The 18,755-nt window shown below is 38.0% G+C and overlaps 1 protein-coding gene across 3 annotated transcripts in view; it reads right to left on the bottom strand.

Moving 5' to 3' along the window:
* The window catches only part of GNAO1 (G protein subunit alpha o1), a 74,790-nt gene that overhangs the window by 13,912 nt on the left and 42,123 nt on the right, over window positions 1-18,755 (bottom strand). For 2 of the 3 annotated variants that reach the window (XM_072422848.1, XM_072422850.1), the window contains 2 exons: window positions 14,994-15,122; window positions 9,728-9,857 (listed from right to left, as the gene is read on the bottom strand). In XM_072422848.1, the coding sequence (XP_072278949.1) occupies window positions 9,728-9,857; window positions 14,994-15,122 (259 nt within the window). Of the gene's footprint in view, window positions 1-670; window positions 825-9,727; window positions 9,858-14,993; window positions 15,123-18,755 lie in introns of all 3 variants that reach the window. The other variant, XM_072422849.1, reaches the window with a different exon arrangement.

Consider the following 18,755-nt stretch of genomic DNA (forward strand, 5'->3'; position numbering starts at 1 on the left):
TAAAATTGGCAATTGCGCGGAGAAAGTTGCCTTTGCTTTGCAAAGCTGCATTGCTTTTTTAAACCCATTCCAGGTTTGCTGGAACACCCAGGTCTAATGTGTTATTAGAAAAAAAGACGTGCCTTAAATATTTTTTGCCAAAAGGCTATTGTAATGACGTATGTTTATTTTTGTCCTATGCCAGGGGTGCAAAGGAATGGCCAGTAAGCAGTAGATAAAGGTTAACAAGATGCCATGGGGCAACTTGTGGAACCACAGGGATCTTTGCATTCTATTGAAGTCAATTATTTGAGAATTATTATATTATAAGCAGTGCCTCTGTGGATAACAATGTACATTACAAACTATATTTTATTCTTTCACATTTTTATTGAAGTAACAATAAAGGGTGTTTGAAGCCAATGCAAAGGAGGGAACAACTTCATGATCAAAAGCATGTAGCCTATTAATCTGCTTGCCAACTATAAAACTGCTACAGCAAGCAATACACTCTAATGAATAATGGAAATGCTGACAAAGTAAATGCCTGCACTCTGAATATAAGGCTCTGTATACCAGTGTAGTTCCAGCTTCCTATATATGCAGCAATTACAGTCATTACGTGGAACGTTACAGTCTGGATGGTTGATCCCATGCTATCCTGACAATGCTATCATTTTATAGTTTGTACCTGTGTACTCCGGAAAGCAGATAGTTAGCGGGGACTTTGGAATTTTTTCTTTGAAGATATCTTTCTTATTCAGGAACAAGATCATGGAAGTGTCATTGAACCACTTGTTGTTACAGATGGAGTCAAACAGTTTGAGAGATTCATGCATTCGGTTCTGTAATACAAATAAGAGCTGTATGTCACACAGGCTCTGCACTGCTTTGCACCTATCAATACAAGGTGCATCTAATAAAATTGTACAGATACTGTGTCATTTTGATTTTCTTTTGGCTTTCACTCATGCACTTTGGTGTCTTATTCATTACCACTGGTCCTTTTCCTGTCTCTTTACTTTTACATGACATTTTTACTTTTGTTCATCTTTCCTTGTTTGCATGCTCATGCTTTATGCTGTGACACCCATCATGCTTTTGCCATATCTTGTTCATGTGTTTTCTTTACCTAACATGTGCTCATGCTTTTCTGTGCAGTACAGATTTGCATGCTCAGCTGCCAAACATTTTTCTATTACCATTTGGGCTGTGGGCCTCTGAAACTGACTATTTGCAGTGTTCATTCAATAATGGACATGCTAATTTAGTTGAAAATGGACATGCTCACGCTATCATATTCGGTTCTTACCATGTATTCTCTAGGTCATCTGGACTTCTTTGTCCTTATCTTCTGTTCTCCAATATTCTTGCACTATGCTCAAGCTAGCAACCACTTGGCTAACTAGCTTTACTCCAGTTACAACACTTTTTAGTTCTACACTACACAAACTGTTATAAATTTTTCTCCCTATTTAAACTCTTGGACTCAACAAGCTATTTAAAAAAATAGTGCAAATAAAAACTGCATCCCTTCATCAGATGATAGCTTTCAATAGTATGAACATGTAACTGCTAAAAATGTTACTACAGGTTATTGCATTTCACTGCCTAACCTATTTAGGTGAAACCCCACCTAAAAGTTTCCCCTGATTAAAGTTGAACTTTAATGCTATGCATTGACAGCTAAGCGTGCGTTTTAAGGGATACCCCGCTATGCCAAGTTCCCTTGCTCGTGCTGGGAATGAATGAACTCCCACATCTACGCAGCAGTTACGTCACCCCAGCACAGCCAATCAAGTTAGCCCAAGATCCTTTACAGGAAAAAAAGAAGAAGGAAGATGGCAGCATTCTGCGAGGGAACAGGGATAGGGGAGTATTATAGGTTTAGCTGCATTTTAAGGATGGCAAGGTATTAGAACCTCAAGCATGTCTTCAGTTTTGGTTGTGTACATTTTTACAGTAATTATCACATTAAAAATAGAGGGGAATCTCCCACAAAAGATTTTTTCTAGTGAAACTGCCAAAAATGAGACTTCGTTTCACTTATCCTCTCGCTTCCTGTATGTATCTAGGACAAGACATAGGAGTAAATCTCTCCATCGGACACATACTACAAAAAATGTCTAACAAATGTTAACCTTTTCCTGCTTTACCCTAAATTTCTAAAAAATGTTTAATCTCTAGTTCCACCTTGAAATATTTTATTGTCCATAAACTGGCAAATGAAAGATATTACTTTAGGAACCTTGCAGAAAACCCAGTTTTTGTTTTTGTCAGTCTCTAGCTTGCAATTTACACCAATTCCAGAAGCCCAGGCCCTAAAATTTTAGATTTAGAATATGAACCGTGACTTGAGATGGATTCGGTCTTGCTTTTCATTTGTGGTGTAAAAGTGCTGATGAAATGAAGAGAGCTGGAGGTGGAAACTAAGCAAGGACTCAAGATTAAAGCTCATGCAAAAAGCCAAAGCAAAAAGCAGAGACAGCTCTTTAGGGCCCATTTTTTTGTGGCAGGCCTAAAATGCAAGACTTGATCCTCCATACCAGGTCACATTCCATGGCGGATTTCATTGCATCTTTAGGTTAACATAAAGGTTCATACCTGCTGAAACTGAAGAATCTCTGCTGGGAAGGTAGCGGTGTTAGAAAGGCTGGACGGCAGAAGAAGAAAAGTTTTCGAGTGCTGAAGGCGCAGAGGTGTTTGGAGAGAGAGGACTGTGCAGGCTGTGCAGACAACTCTCCAGCAGGACCACGAGAGCAGAAAGCAAGTGAACAGAGGTACCAAGCAAACCAAAGAGTCATGAGGTTAACAGCAGGTGGCAGGCCACACTGGGAATGGTTACAGCTTGTGGTTAGTGACGAAATCCTGAAAGGATGAAGACACTTGTATGCCCTGATGAAGCTGCTCTATAAGACTCGGCAATGGATAAGTGTGTAGACCAAATTCACCAACTTTTTAAAAAATGATGTGTTATTTTAGAAGGGAAATGTAACGCACCTTGATCTTAAAAAGGTCTCAAATCTAATCTTTCACTCCCCCCCAAAAAAAAAAAAAAATCATGGAATCACACAAGATTTATTAACACAAAAAATTGTATACCATGTATTATGAGATGTATTTGCAGAAATGCATAACCCTCCCAACACAATTATATCATACTATTACATACATTTTACTTTCCTTGCACTTTCACCGTGAAGTGCATTAGTAAACTGGACAAAAAGTTAGTAGTTTGCGGCAGAGAGGGAAACATCCTTGTAGATTCCAGAAATTAGTTTGGCCAGGGTAGTAGCCAACACAAAATTAAGTACAATATACACTTTAACTGAAAAGGGACAAAAGATTGTTAGCAGGAACTGTAATATTCATGGTGCTCCCATGACTTCAAGGTGCTGCAGTGGAAAAACAATTTTCTCATTGCTAAGGTGAGCATTTTATATTATCTGCAAGTACTGCTTCTATTCATGCATTGTAATTATCTGGATTCGTAATTTGTGAGGTTCTTTTGTTCTTGTGTTTTGGCTGCTTTCTAATTGCCTTTTCTTTGTGCTTTAGCACTACACCGCATGTGAAATGCAGCAACGCCGCTTGGAGACAGCCAGGGATGATGCAACAGGAGTTACATCATCAGTGGCTAGCTAAAGGCTGAATTGGATCTGCATGGCCCCAGAAGCCAACCATAGAGTTGGCAGCAAATATGGACACTTTTTGGGACATGGAGATGGCAGACTTGGACCTGGACTTGTCACCACTGCAGGGGGCCTGTGTCATGATAGGCAAGTAGTGTGCATACCTGCTGTTAAAGGTAGAAACTCACAATCCACCAATGAGTTTAGTTATAATCTAAAGCTAAGCCCAAGGTTTTGCCACAATGTACAAGTATGAACTGCAGACCTACACCATACGGCAGGACTCTATGACATCTTTTTTGGCGACGTTGGATAATATGATTCGTGCTCCTACACGCGGGACCTACTTTATTCCAGCATAGAAATATGCAGAAATCAATTTGACAGTTTATTCTGCTTTAATTTAACAACAAAAAAGAAATAAATTAAACTAATTGTAAAAATTTAAACAAACTTGTTACTTTAAAAATGTCCCCCCAATCTTTCCTCCACAGGGTAAGGGGAGGCATGGGTTTCAGAGTTGTATGAAAGACTATACTCTAAGAATGCAGAGAGCGGGACAGATTCAAAAACAAAAAGTCTCCCAAGATGCATATGGAAGGTTGCTTGTGAACAGATGTCTAAGAGGTCATTAATCTTCACAATATGAGATTTTTTGCACAATCTGTTGCCCTTTTGGCTATATTATAGGGCACCCATAGGACTATCATTGTTTACTTTTAGAATTTAGGTCTGTTGTGAATTCTCTTCAATGGGAAAGAAAAAACTTTCCATTTGGCAAGAAACTCAAATGGTTGTAGACAATACAAATGTATATGTGAACAAACCCACTTTCAATCATAAGAAAAACACGCGAACAAAGCTTATACTTCTATTATCATGACCCAGTAGATTATTAATAAATGTGATATATATATATATATATATATATATATATATATATATATATATATATAACACTCCAAGAGAAGACCTTGCTCTCAATGTAGAGGTTTCAGCATGCAGTAAATGTTCCTAATGGTCACAGACTAGTTTGGTGTAAGTGTTCACTGCGTGACATTTCATGGCAGTGCAAGAGTAACAGGTTAAGTGTTTGTGAAAGGTATATTTAGTGGTTTGCCTGGAATTCTGCTTTATTATTGTTTTTATTATTATTATTATAACATCAGTTTACAAACAATGAAACAAAAAACAACTTTAGCACACAGTTCAATGTAATTCTCTAATAAAATAAAAGTACAAATCTCGCAATATTCTTTACTTCAACAACATACACTAGCAAATATATTTTTTATTAGGAGATTATTATGAGATAAAAGGCAAACATTCATCCAAGGAATAACTCCAAATGAGGTCACTCTGATTTACATTTGATAAAGTTGTACTTCAGTGGAAAAGCTATAAAATTGATATTGCTAGGACCTGGAATACGCCGAGATATACAAATGATGCAAACTCTTTAATGTCAGAATATCTAAAACACATGTTCTGTGATGTGCCTCTATGGAGAATATTGCTGAGAAATGTAATCAGACATCAAGCTACCGATATCTACTTCAAATCTTGGACCCATGTAACAGCTTAGAAACACCAATGATAGCAATCTATATAGGATGGACAAATTACCAGATATATTTTCAATTTTTAGTGTCTTTGTTATGAATGAAGATGTCAGTAGGACTAATAAGACCATTATTACATGTTTGTGTACTTGTTGTTGTCTTTTCCCCCCTGAAAACAGAAATTTGGAACAACTAGAATGCAAGCTCTAAGTTGTGAACTGTAATACTTGATTTGATTAAGTTCTTTTAAACGGTGTGTGTATATATATATATATATATATATATATGTATATATATATACACACATACAACATATATATATATATTATACACAGATTAGTCAGAAGGGAAAGCAGGAAAAAAGTTAGAAGCAACTTTTAAGTATAATATATAAATCCTTAAAGGGGAAGTAAACAGAAAACAAAAAAATTTACACTTACCTTAATTCCCGCGGGTCCCTTGATGGCCCTGGTCCTTCCCGCGATCCGGCCCCGCGTCGTCAATGGAATTCCTCCTCGTTGCCAATTTCAGTCTCCTCTTCCGTCCTTTTCTTCGGTCTTCTTGGCACGTCGCCCAATCATGCACTGCGCAGATGCGACATCGGGTGTTGTAGCCCGCTGTGAAAATGGGGGGTAAAAAAGAGCCGATCTCACTGAGCTTGTGTGAGATCGGCATCTCTTTCCCCTAATAGAAAAAATTTCCCCTCTGCGTATGTCTGAGATTAGGGCATGCGCGGAAGGAGCACTCAGAGCCTCCTTAAGCGATTAAGACTGAAAGCGTGTTGCACTTAAAAAAAGAAAAAATAAATAACATTTTTCCTTTACAAATAAGGGTTGTCTACCCTTTTATGCAAAGTGAAAATGTTGAGCTTAGGTCGGCTTTAAATAAAGATTACATCTACATTTATGGTGGGCTTTCTAGCAAACATTTCTTTCATAGGGTTCCATTTTAACTTGATAGGAAATGAAGAAAGGCACAAAAAAAAAAAAAGCAGAGGTTTGAAAGTACTAGTAATGTGCTTATAAACAAATGTACTTTCAAATTACCTGCTTCTCTTATCTCGATACCTTCTAAACTAACCTATGTTAACAACCTTCACCGCAGATTCTTTTTTGCCTCTATAGCAGAGCTCTCTACTATGTAATGCATTCTTCAACTTGGGCAGAAATCCCTTTTTTAGCACCAGCTGCATATGCAAACCTCATAGACTTGAACAGGGACACATTGGGAAGGAAGCTTCAGTGCCTGGTTCAGCCCCATAAAAGTTTGTGAGTGCATAGGAAAGGTGAGAAACAAAAATGTTTTCCTGAGAAGAAAAAATATTGCACAGGACATAGCCCTGGTACAGAGGTACATAAGAAGCTGTGATTGAGGGGTGCTGTGCAGGTTAGTCCAGGATGAGTGAGGGACAGACTTGAGAAGTTTACTGTAAAAGTACAGTTGCCTTTTAAAGGCTTATTCACAAAACTGTGTATAAATGTAAACCTATAGAGCCATATACCTACTTATCTAGAACCAAGTGACTTCCTTTTTTATTTTAAACCTTTAAAATACATGTTGCAAAATGTAATATTGACCATGTACTTTTCAAACCTTCTTAGAATTTGTCCAGTGACAGATGACAAAGAGCTGATTCAGAATGATTTAAGATGTGTGCAGCAGACAGTATGACTGTATTTGTTGAATTGTGCCATGTTGCCTAGACATCCTATGCAAAAGAGTCTGTGCATCCTGTGCATAATGTATTTATATAAATTCATTAATTACAGATGTAACACATATAGTACACGTATAACATATGTGTGTATTTATATATTTATGTGTAACCCCTTAGTTTAGTTAGTTTAACGTCCATTGTCGGAAAGGTCTTAGAGAGTTTGAAAGAACCATATAGAGGAGTTTCTGCTAGAAAATATTATTATAAGTCATAGTCAGCATGGCTTCAAGAAAGGTGGAAGTTGTCAAACAAATTTACTTTCTTTTTATGAGGAAGTAAGTAAACAGGTAGACAGTGGAGTAGCAGTTGATATAGTGTACTTGGACATTGCTAAAGCATTTGGCACTGTAACCCACAGATGGTAATATGCAAGTTAGGGTCAATAAGTTTAAAAAGGTCAATCTGTAAATGGATAGAGAACTGGCTTAAAGATCGCATCCAGAGAGTTGTAATTAATGATTCATACTCTGAATGGTCTAAGATTATTAGTGGTGTACCCCAGGGTTCAGTGTTGGGACCTTTACTATTTAACAGCTTCATAAATCATATAGAGTTTGGGATTAAAAGTACAATTTCTGTGTTTGCAGATGACACCAAACTATGTAATGGAATTATGTCCATACCGGATGTCTATAATCTACAAGCAGACCTGGATGTACTGTTTGATTGGGCAGCCAAGTGGCAAATGACATTTAATATAGAAAAATGTAAAGTTATGCACTTGGGGGGTAACAACATGCATACTTCATACTGTCTAGGGGGAATACATTTGGGGGAGTCAGAAATGGAAAAGGATCTGGGGGTTCTGGTAGATCATAGACTTAATAACAGCATGCAATGCCAAGCTGCAATATCTAAAGCTAATAAAGTACTTTCTTGTATTAAAAGAGGAATAGACTGCAGAGATGGAGACATAATCCTGCCCCTGTACAAAGCATTGGTCAGACCACATCTGGAATATGCAGTCCAGTTTTGGGCACCAGGTCACAAAAAGTACATTGTGGAATTGGAGAGAGTGCAGAGAAGGGCAACTAAACTAATAAAAGGAATGGAGGAGCTCAGATATGAGGAGAGATTGTTTTTCTAGAGGCACAGAATATAACTGGGTATTAAGGCTTTAAAGTAAAAATAAGAGTGACTGTTGATCCAGGGAACATCAGATTCCCTAATTGAATCAGGAAGGACTTTTTTTTCCCGTTGAAGCAAATTGTACCAGGGTTTTTTATTTTGCTTTTCTCTGGACCAAGTATGTCTCATAAGGTTTTATATCAGGGATATGTTTATTTCCCTAGTGGCTGAACTTGATGGACTTAAGTCTTTTTTCAACCTAACCTACTATGTAACCATATATGAGATCAGTGCTTAACAAACACACAACAGAGTATTCGGGGACTACTATGGATTATCTTTAAAGGCAGCACCAAGTCTTTCTGCTTTGATAATTTGTTAGAGTGAAACCTCAGACTTTGCCTTTTTTTTAAGTAACTGCTCTCATGATTTATACTTTTCTGAAATGTCAGCATCAGCTACTGAGCCAGTAAACCGGTATGTTACTTAAAACTCTGTGAAAACTTGTGAAACATAAAAAGGAACCTAAAGTTTCAGCTGGTGGCACAAATTATTTGTACTTGTAATAACTTTAACCTAGTAAGGGAAGGAATGTTTTCAGCTCAATGCCTGAAATAAAATGGAGTAACTAATACACTGCAACTTACTTTCAGAAGTAGATAAAGGGGACAATATGGTGATACCCTGAATTGTGAAGGGAAAACAGGTTGTAGCTCCCTGCTTGTCAGGAAACAAAGAAGTGCCATGTGCAAATATGCAGGTTGTCAAATATTCCAATTCCAACGACCAATATTAATTCCAACGACCTTAGGTTGGTTTACTACAAATAAAAACCTTTAAAAGGGTCAATATGTGCAGCTTGGGAAAAACACATGACCATACTGGAACCAATATAGTTGGTAAGATGGAAACACATCATCGCCCTTTTGCACACATCTACACATTCTGCCTGAAGTGCTTTCCGATGGTCATTTTGGTGTTGGGGCTCCCTTACTTACAGGTATGTCTCATGCTTATTCGGCAAGTACAAACAAAATATGAAACAAGTAGTACTTCACAGCAACCAATCAACATAAATCTTTTACCGAGCTGATATTAGAGCATTAAAATCATATAATTTGCACTGGAAGATAACAAATGTAGGTTCATTGTCCTTTACCAAGTAATACTGTATACATTTATATAACCATACTGTTAATATATTCCACACAGATTTATATAACAAATTATTTAAAAGGATAATATATAATAATGTAGTAAAAAGGTCAGAGGATCAGCCTGCAAAGCATACAACCTTATGCAGAATGTTGTCTGAGCATGTTATCCAAAAAGGGGAGCATTTAGTCATACGACTATCTGGCAGTGGCGACAACATGATACCTGGATTATTTACAGCGAGGATCCACGGATGTTAGCAGAGTTTTGGGCAAATTGAAAACCCATATTTGCGAACTGTTACCAACATTTCCCTGCTGATACAACCTGTATGTAATAATAAAAAGTTCTTCCAACCAATAAATCTTAGTGGGGGTGAGATGTAATTTGGTTAATGGTAGCATACACAAATGGTTAGTCTGGTTAAAAAATCACAACACTGAATATCATGTTGGCACATCATTATGTTAACATCCATAGCAGTGACCCGACAACTGCCAATATATCCAACCCTAGTGAACCAGTGCAATCATCCTCTTATAACCAAATGATCGCTATAACCTTAGAAATGCAAATCAATAATCTAATTTGGCAGTATTTAATATAACACTCACCGTAGTCTCATCTTCATGAAGAACTTGATCGTACCCACTCAGAGCAACACAGAAAATGATTGCTGTCACATCTTCAAAACAGTGAATCCACTTCTTTCGCTCTGATCGTTGTCCTCCGACATCAAACAGCCTGGGAAAAGAAACATTTCATGCAAACCGGAAGGAATTTTTGTTGGAGCAAATTGTACCAGGGTTTTTTTGCCTTCCTCTGGATCAGCTATGTCCATAGGGTTTTATATCTGAGATATGTTTATTTCCCTAGTGGTTTAACTTTTTTCAACCTGACTAACAGAGTAACTATGTGACATCAGACAACACATACTTGCACAGTTGTTAGTGTTTAACCATTTTTATATCTGTTAATTTTAAGTTTTGCAAGTTTATTCTACTGAAAATAAATATTTGTCTATGTATGACTGATGCAACGTATAGTTTGCTAACGAGGACCTCAGATGGAAAGATATAGTAAAATCCCTGCTCCAACAGTTAAACAATAATAAAAAAAATAATGTTCCAGGCTCCCCCCACCTTGCATATCTGATCTATGTAGATATATGGGAGAAGAATGAGAGTTCAGATTGATATTACCCTTTCATAAAAATAAATTATCAAAGTATTTGATTGGAGGGATCCTTTCAAGTCTATTCTCATTTTAAACGGAATTAATCAGCTGACACTTCCTAACAAAATGCCTCTCACCTTCTATGCACTGGTATGCCCATAGAGCTAATAATAATGGTCATTACATTTATCATTATAATGGTCATTATAGGAGCATGTCCTTGCCCCTATGGCATTGCCTGTTTTCTGGCCTAACCCTCTAAGTCTATGACGGATATCAGAAGTAAGATAGCCCGACCAAAATTTCCAGTACAAACTCCAATAATTTTCCTCCTAAATCTCATTCCTTTTAGTACATTTTATTTTAAATAAATTCATTTGAAAGTATACACTGCAAGAACCCTTTCAATTAATGCAGTAGCTTTTATTTAAAAAGAACAACAATTCAGCATATTCATACAGAACGCAGCAATGTTTGCCACGCAATTAAATTATATTAGGATTCCATTCCTGCTCAGCTGGGCAGAGTCTAGCACACAAGATAGAAATGGTTACTCATGTAGGGACCACTAGAGGGAGCCACTGATTGTGTGCACTGAAGGACAAGAACTAATCACAATGAATACTTTGTTCTCTGTGTTACTTTGATGCAATAATCCATTCTGTATAGTCTTATTTTGTACAAAGTGCTCCAGTGAAGATTATTTAGGGGACATTTTTATAGAACATTAAGATAAGTTAATGTGGCCATCAAAGGAGATTACTCTTCACTAATGAAGTTTACAACAATGTCAGATAGGATAAATCTCTTAGAAAAATATTATCCTGTGTCCGCAAATACTACATTTGTTAGGGAGATCTTACATGTCATAAATGTGGAGCCTAAATTAAAAACTTGCCTTCTCAATTTAAGCAAAATGACATTCACCACATTAGCACTCCTAGGAATTAAAGACAAGGAGGGCTTTACATGACAGGGAGGAGGTCGGGAAAGGAATAAATCCTAAATTGAGGCGCTCCAAAATATCAGACACCAATTTCAGTTTTTGTTAGGAGTGTTGGTTGTCTGGATGGTATTTGAAGGGCAGATTAATATACAATAGGGCAGTTTTGAAAGAAAAATGCTTAACACATCCCATCATTAGGGTGGCTTTTTTTTTTTTTTTTTAAGGGGAGACCCCACCGCGTCTGACTGAATAGGAAACCTTCAGCTTCCTGGGAAACATAGATCACCTATCCCATGTGCAGAAGGGGCTTTCTTCCAAAGCCCCATGTAAAAAATGCCACTCTCACGAATGATTTTAGAGAAGGCGCGTCATCCAATTTTGGATCTGCACAGCCCAAGATCAGGTGATGCAGGAATATGAAACTGGAATAAGAGAAAGAAGATGGCGGAGCCCATTGGCCGCTACTAGTCCAGTCAGTCCCAAGCTGTCCCGTACTTTGTTCCAGAGTGGGACTGACTGGACTAGGAACGCAAAGGGATAAACAGCTTTCCACTTATAAAGATGTCATTTTTTTTTTTTTTGTTGATAGTTCCCCGTTAATATTAGGGTACCTATAGAAATCAGCAGCATAAAGAGTTTTTAGTAAGGGATAATTATACACTGCATCACAAAAATATAAATATTGTCTGCTACTTGGTCTAATCCATGTGTCCTATACTAAATCAAGTGCACTGAATCCAAATCTAAAGTAATATTTTGCCTAGAAGGTCAGAATCATAAGGTAACTATGCGTATAGACGCGATTAGCTACATTCCCTCGTTCTGCAGTTACTATGTACACATAATTCACTTGAGTCCTTGTTCAACACACATGTACACTTCAGAAGTGTTTCAGGCACTTGCTTTTGCGTTTGTGCCTCCCCGCTGTCTCCCGTTGCAGAAACCAGCAGAAGTCGCCCATCAAGTTGGGGTTGCACAGGCCTTGATATCTTGTTATCATAACAGAAATGTCCTGGTGGAACCTCTCCCATTGTTCATCACTCACATGGCCCAAATTTTGTGGGAATAAGTCCAGATGGGAATGTAAGAAATTAATTTTAGGTGACATTCGGCAGCCAAATTGATGGTATGGTGTTAGTATGTTGTTCACAAGTTCAGCATGGTTTTCAGCTCGCTGGTAGCCCAGAAAGTTTTGTGCAACTAGCAATAACAAATAAATCCCAAGCAGCAAGTTCAAGTGGGTTGAGTTTGTCTCTGAATGTGGCATCACGCATCAAATTGCAGATTTAGGGACCAACAAAAATGCCTGCTTTCAGTTTAGCATCTGTTATAACTTTTCCAAACTTGTCCTTCAGATACTAAAAACTCAAACCATCACGATCCATTGCAACAACAAAGTTTTTAATTATTCCAAGTTTAATATGAAGTGGCGGAAGGTAAACTTTTTGTGGATCAATGAGTGATTTATGCTTCTCGTTGTACTGGTCAACAGTGTGTTCAGGTCTGGGTGGCCATTCTTTCACTTTGTAATGGTTGCTGTCATCACGACTGTTCCACAGGCAGAAAAAGCACATATATATTGTATATCCAAACTGCAGGCCAAGAATGAGTGCCACCACCTTCAGGTCACCACAAACGTTCCACTTGTGTCCTGAATGATCAATTACAAAATGACCTTCATGAATTTGTATGTCTCTTTCATTCCCTCAGCATGAGCAAGAGAAACAAGAACCTTTATGCAGCAATACAGCTTTTAGACTTGCTTTGCTCGAGTCTATAAACAATCTCCACTGCTCTGGTATGTATTCGCAACCTATCATCAGACCACTCACGTCGGTACAGATGCAAATGTCGTTTTCCAGCTTGTAATAACCAGCCAACTTTGTGTGATGATCGTTGTGTGACAATCACAAAAGTGTGAAGTTGTCGTTACTTGTAGCGAATTCCACTCCTTTAATCTGGAGGCTAACAGTTCAGACTTCTCTTTTGACAAAAACAGGTCCCTTAATAGATCATCTAAATCTGATTGGCTTATAAAATGTGGCTTACTCTCTTCAAATTGGGGTTCATAACATTCATTAACTTAGAGACATCATCCTCCTGTTCCTCATCTGACATGTCACTGTCAGTAACGGTAACAGATGTAGGAGGGACTGGCACTGGATTCTCTGCATCATGTGGCACTGGCTTCAGAGCAGATTCACAAATCGGGATAGACGATTTTTAACTTAGTCTTCTTTGAAAACCCAGCAATTTTACTCATACATTCCGAGTGATGGCCTTTTGACTTATGCCAAACCATAGGCACAGCAAAAGGCATTTTATTCCTTTTCTCATTCAACCATTGTGTTAAGCCAACGTTAACACACCTGACAGCAGACATGAGGTGTCCAGCTTGTATCCTGATTTCCCGTTTCACATCCAAAGTAATACTTGTAACAAATCTCACCCTCTTGGTTGGGTTCTTGCGTGGTTTACACAGGGAAATTTGCCACAAATGTAGCAAAAATTGTCTGCTTTATTAACAAGGCTGCACCTACTCTTCTTTAGCTCAAAACTGACTCACTATGGCCTAGCTGTACTATACAATAAGATGGCTTCACACTAGAGTCAAGCCCTTGGTCCATCTCGCCTTATATACCTATTTCTGACGTCAGCTCACTGACTTTCCCAGACATGCCCAGGCGCACGGGATTTAGCTGAGGCCGCAGCAGGCATAGTGGTAGCTGCAACTGTTATGTTCCCAAGTAAAAATACATTACCGAATTACCAACCATTTGAACAGCTATAGCAAGTCTATAACCTAAAATGTGTACGTGATTGGCAAACTCTGAGTTCAGATTTGGAATCAGCACACTCGATATCATGTAAATCACATGTGTTATTCCCAGTACTAAAATCGTTGTTGTGCAGTGTTAGTAAAGAAAACCAGTCACGAAAAAAGTATATGTGAAAATAAAGGGGTTCATACAACTGATCCCCTTCTTAGCTTTTGGTCACTATCCTGACCACTAATATTAATGTTTGACCAATTCACTGTTCAGCTGACTAAAATAGTTGGAGCGGCCAATCAAATAAAGCCGAAGCATTAAGTTTTTTTATGCTATGGTGGGTCTGAATGGAACCCTGATGGAGCCAGGCGCCAAATTTTTAAGTCCTTTTTGTGCTCTGTGGTGTGGTAGGCAGTGGCATGGTACCCATTCTGACTGAATGGCAGCCATTTAGTTAAATGAACCTCTATGTGGCCCCATAAAGGTGAATCGGGGCTAAGGCTCCATTCACATTAGTGGGTGCAATCTTCTGCACCTTCCTTCTTCCTATCCAAGGCACTGCCAATGTTTCTTAGCTGCAGCACGCTAAGGGTTAGGGACATTTCTTTTGTCTATGTATGTATATTTGTTGGGGTGCCTTCGAGGATGGGCACCATAATGCATGTTGTACCCTAAGTGCACAAAGGTTCAAACCACCAGGATCAATCTAGTTGTGATGGTTCAGATGTGAAACCTCCTCTCGGTCATGTTAAGCCCCTTATGTGCTTTTTTTCCTTAGGGTACCAATAGGGTGAATGCCATTGTAAAATCTACAACCAGTTGCAGTAAATTTCTGATTATAAGATACTATAGGATGCGAATGTCTGATCACAGCACACTGCCCCTATTTAGCCCGGTCTCTCTGTGCTTCAGTTTCTGTAAACTTCCCAATTATTTTATAGTTCTAGCAGACACCACAATGTGTTGAATCTTAGCTACCCCACCAACCTGAAATGGAGGTTCTTGAAGGTGAAATGAGTTTCTACAATGCCAGTGGTCTTCACTCGGGTTCGCAGGATATCCTGTTCTGTAGGTTGGTAATCTGCTGCTCCGATCCGATCTAAGCTGTCTAGGTAGCTATAAGGAAAACAAACATATTTTTAATAAAATATAAAAGACAAATAAAAGAACAGCTAAATGCTAATACAAAAAAAAATACCAGTCAGATTTTACTTTTCATAGTCTAGCCTGTTTGTAAAAGCAAAGATCTCCAATTGGTTGATCTGAGTTTAAGCAAAACCTTTTAATTAAGGCAGCAAAGGCCAGTCGCATTTCCCTAATATTTTAGTTGTGCTTAAGAAAAGTCCATTATGAAATGACCTCATTTAGCTTTCAATCATTTAACTAATATCAGCACATCTCCAGAGGAAAGGATATCAAATTCACCATAAAATCAAAGTATTAGGATAATTAATTCAATTATTAAAATTGTAGTAAATGACTTGTCCTTTTCCTGTCTGAATGAATTAAAACAATTTTGTTTTATATAGCACGATAGTAAGATCTACAGCGCTGCATTTTCATACAAGTCTCAGCCATACCTGGATATTAAAGAAGCACTCCAGACAGATAAATACACACTAATCTGTATAGCTCTATTTATTATTAAACCATTGAGGCGTATATTTTATAATGAAAGCAGTGCAGTTCCCCAATTTGACTTAATATCAGTCTGTTACTGTCTCTGTACTGTAGTTTAAATTTGGGAAAGGAAGATGTAGGACCTAACAAATGAGCTCATCTGGTGACTAATACTTTTTATTATTTAGTCACAAGCTGATGGTGGGAAAAGAGTGGTGTTATGTAAAGCCAAACTGAGCTCTACTAAATACATTGTACAAAAAATTAAGTCTTCCTGATCATGTTTTTTTCCCCAAAAGTAGCCACAACCAGAGTAGAGAAGCCTGTCCCCTGCCAGTAAGGACAGTGGTCTCATTACAGACGTCTCACACTGCCACCTGCTTTGTCAGACTTAAAGTTCTGCAATCAGTAAAGCTCACTTCTCATGCCAATTGTAGCTCTGGCTCCGCACAAGTATTTGGGACCTTTGGGAATAAATCACCGCTTTTCACCGCCATCACCGATAGCAAAAATCCATGGGATCAACTTTAATACACAGGATATGGCCGATTTTGAAAGAAATACTTCTAAGAATTTGCACAAGGAGTTGGTAAAGGTCTGAAAAATACTTTCACGATTGCTTGGAGGTGGAGATGTGCAGAGAGCCAATTCTATCTCCAAAACAAATATTCTAACGCACCAGCTCTCTACACACTGACATCTGATGATCCAGTATTAAAATTGTATGCATGACTCCATAGGTGCTTCTAACAATATATTTATATAAAATAATTACCCAGCAGGCATCATACTGGATCATTTAATGGTCACATGTATGATGATTCTTGCCATGCCCTATTACACAATAGAATTCTAAACATCCCCATGTCTGATTATCTGTTGAGCAGGGTTATTTTAAGTTTTCACTGATAACAGAGGATTGTGCTACAAAAGCCAAGTTCTGCCTAAATACAGACTACAAGAAATAAGATTTAAGCTATGTGCATGCTCAAGATGAACATTCTTGATTGTCTCAGGGAAAATCTAGCAAGTGTACAGTGGACTCTCGATATCATTTAGTGATCCACAGTTGTTAATCACTAAGCCAATGGCTGAGTACAATTCTAAATTCCTTAAAAGGAGGATGAAGCAGGCTGCCTCCTGCTCATCTTCCCCCTCTCCTCTCCATACAGCTAAACAGTGCTATGGTTTCAAGTGACATAGATTTGACGTGTGAATGTAACCTAAGGTTATGAAAACTATTGTAGAACCTGCAGGCAATTCCACAACTTTTTACAGTGTATCTAACAGAAAGCCTCTATTACAGCCTTTCCTGACTTTTTAAGGTAGGGGAACCCTTGGAATTGCTTTCAGGGAAGCCCTGCTATAATGACTAGATCCACAGATCACAGTAAATTAGTGTGGTTGTCGATGGGAAGAATATCTCTTACATTGATGGCAAGTGGGTAGAATGTCAAACTTACAGACAGCCAAGAAGGTCATTGGTCTCACAAACTTGCCAGGGGGGCACAAATTATTCATTAATCAAGGAATCCCTAGCAACCTCTTGAGGAACCCTGGCTGAGAAACATTTCTTTACTCTGACTTCTTATATTAGTTACTTAGCTCAGTGATTTTCAACCACTGTGCCGCGGCACACTAGTGTGCCATGAGGGATCTTTAGGTGTACCGTGGGAAATTATCCAATTACCATTGTGGAGTGTCTGTGCTGTAGTGACTGGCAGAGTAATGTAATACTCTTCTACGACAGTGGGTGGCAGTAGGTAGCTGCATTGCCTTGTTTATTCATAGAGACAAGATAATTAGCTACAGAGTGTCATTTTGTAACATTTTTGATTTGTGGTGTGCCGCAGGATTTTTTCAATGTAAAAAAATGTGCCGTGGCTCAAAAAAGGTTGAAAAACACTGACTTAGCTAACACCAAGGATATCCAAATCTGCAGTAGACTTAATCTCCAACAGGTGAGATTAGGAAGATTTCCATGTCCAGTCCATATTTATATGTAGTCCAGAACGCACCTTGCTGCTAGATTTGCCGGATGGCAAAGGGTCTGTTGTGTGTATGTAAAAATACAATTATATTCAGTATTATTCCTGTTTGTACAGTATTGCTGTTGAATAGATCTTGCACAATGTGTTGCAGAATTAGTTTACATTAATTTTTTTCAATTGTGAGGGCTTATAGTTTGAAACTGACCACCTGATTTAGTTGATTATCCAGTCTTTTCCATCTTCTTTAGATGTAGTGTATAATGGAGGAAGCAGAACACTTGGGTTTAAGTGGGGTTGCTACCTGACTTGTAAATTCACACAATAAACCAGCGCCAGCATTTATTATGTTCCAGTCCATTATGGCGCTTGTAAAATAAGAAAGGCAGCCTCATCAATTATGTATGCAAGCATCCCTGCGCCTAAGCCCACCAGCTCTGACTCCAACAAACCTCTTGTGGGTGGATTTTTCAAGCACGATTGCTGTAAGCATAAGCCTAGCATATGGCCAGCAAGGGCATACTTCTCTACAGCAACCAAACAGCCAGAACAATAAAAATGTATGTCCTGGCCAATTATTCTATGGCTAGTCTTAGGGATACACGCTTAGAGCCTGTGAATCGGGTCTATACATGTGTGTGTGTGTCTATATATATATTTCAAAATAAAATTCGGTTAAGAAGCTACAGTTGGCAAGATTAATTTTATTATATATAAATATATATATGAATATTCTGAACCGGTTGTTGGTAACTGACCATATCTTTCAGCTATACAAAAAGACCTGCAACTGAGGACTGCATATTCCCCCAATTATTCTTTGAAAATAATTGCAAATTGTCTAAAAAAATCTTTTGATTTTTTTCTGTGTTCCTGGCCAACAACACAGAATAGGTTATTTGGGTGCCCTATGCATCATAATAAAATTAGACCACAGAGTCATTATGGTATTGTGGATTGTAAAAATAAAAATGTTGCACTTATATTTTATTTTTAGTATAGAAGGATGACATTTCATTAATTACGTTTGTAGATCAAACAAGCTATTTTAAAAGTAACCCTGGGATCTATATTTCATAAAAAAAACATGTAGTGACCCATATGTAATTGACTAGAGCAACCCAGAAGGCTAATACACAAA

Source organism: Pyxicephalus adspersus, chromosome 9 (assembly GCF_032062135.1).
Source record: "Pyxicephalus adspersus chromosome 9, UCB_Pads_2.0, whole genome shotgun sequence".
NCBI lineage: Eukaryota > Metazoa > Chordata > Amphibia > Anura > Pyxicephalidae > Pyxicephalus > Pyxicephalus adspersus.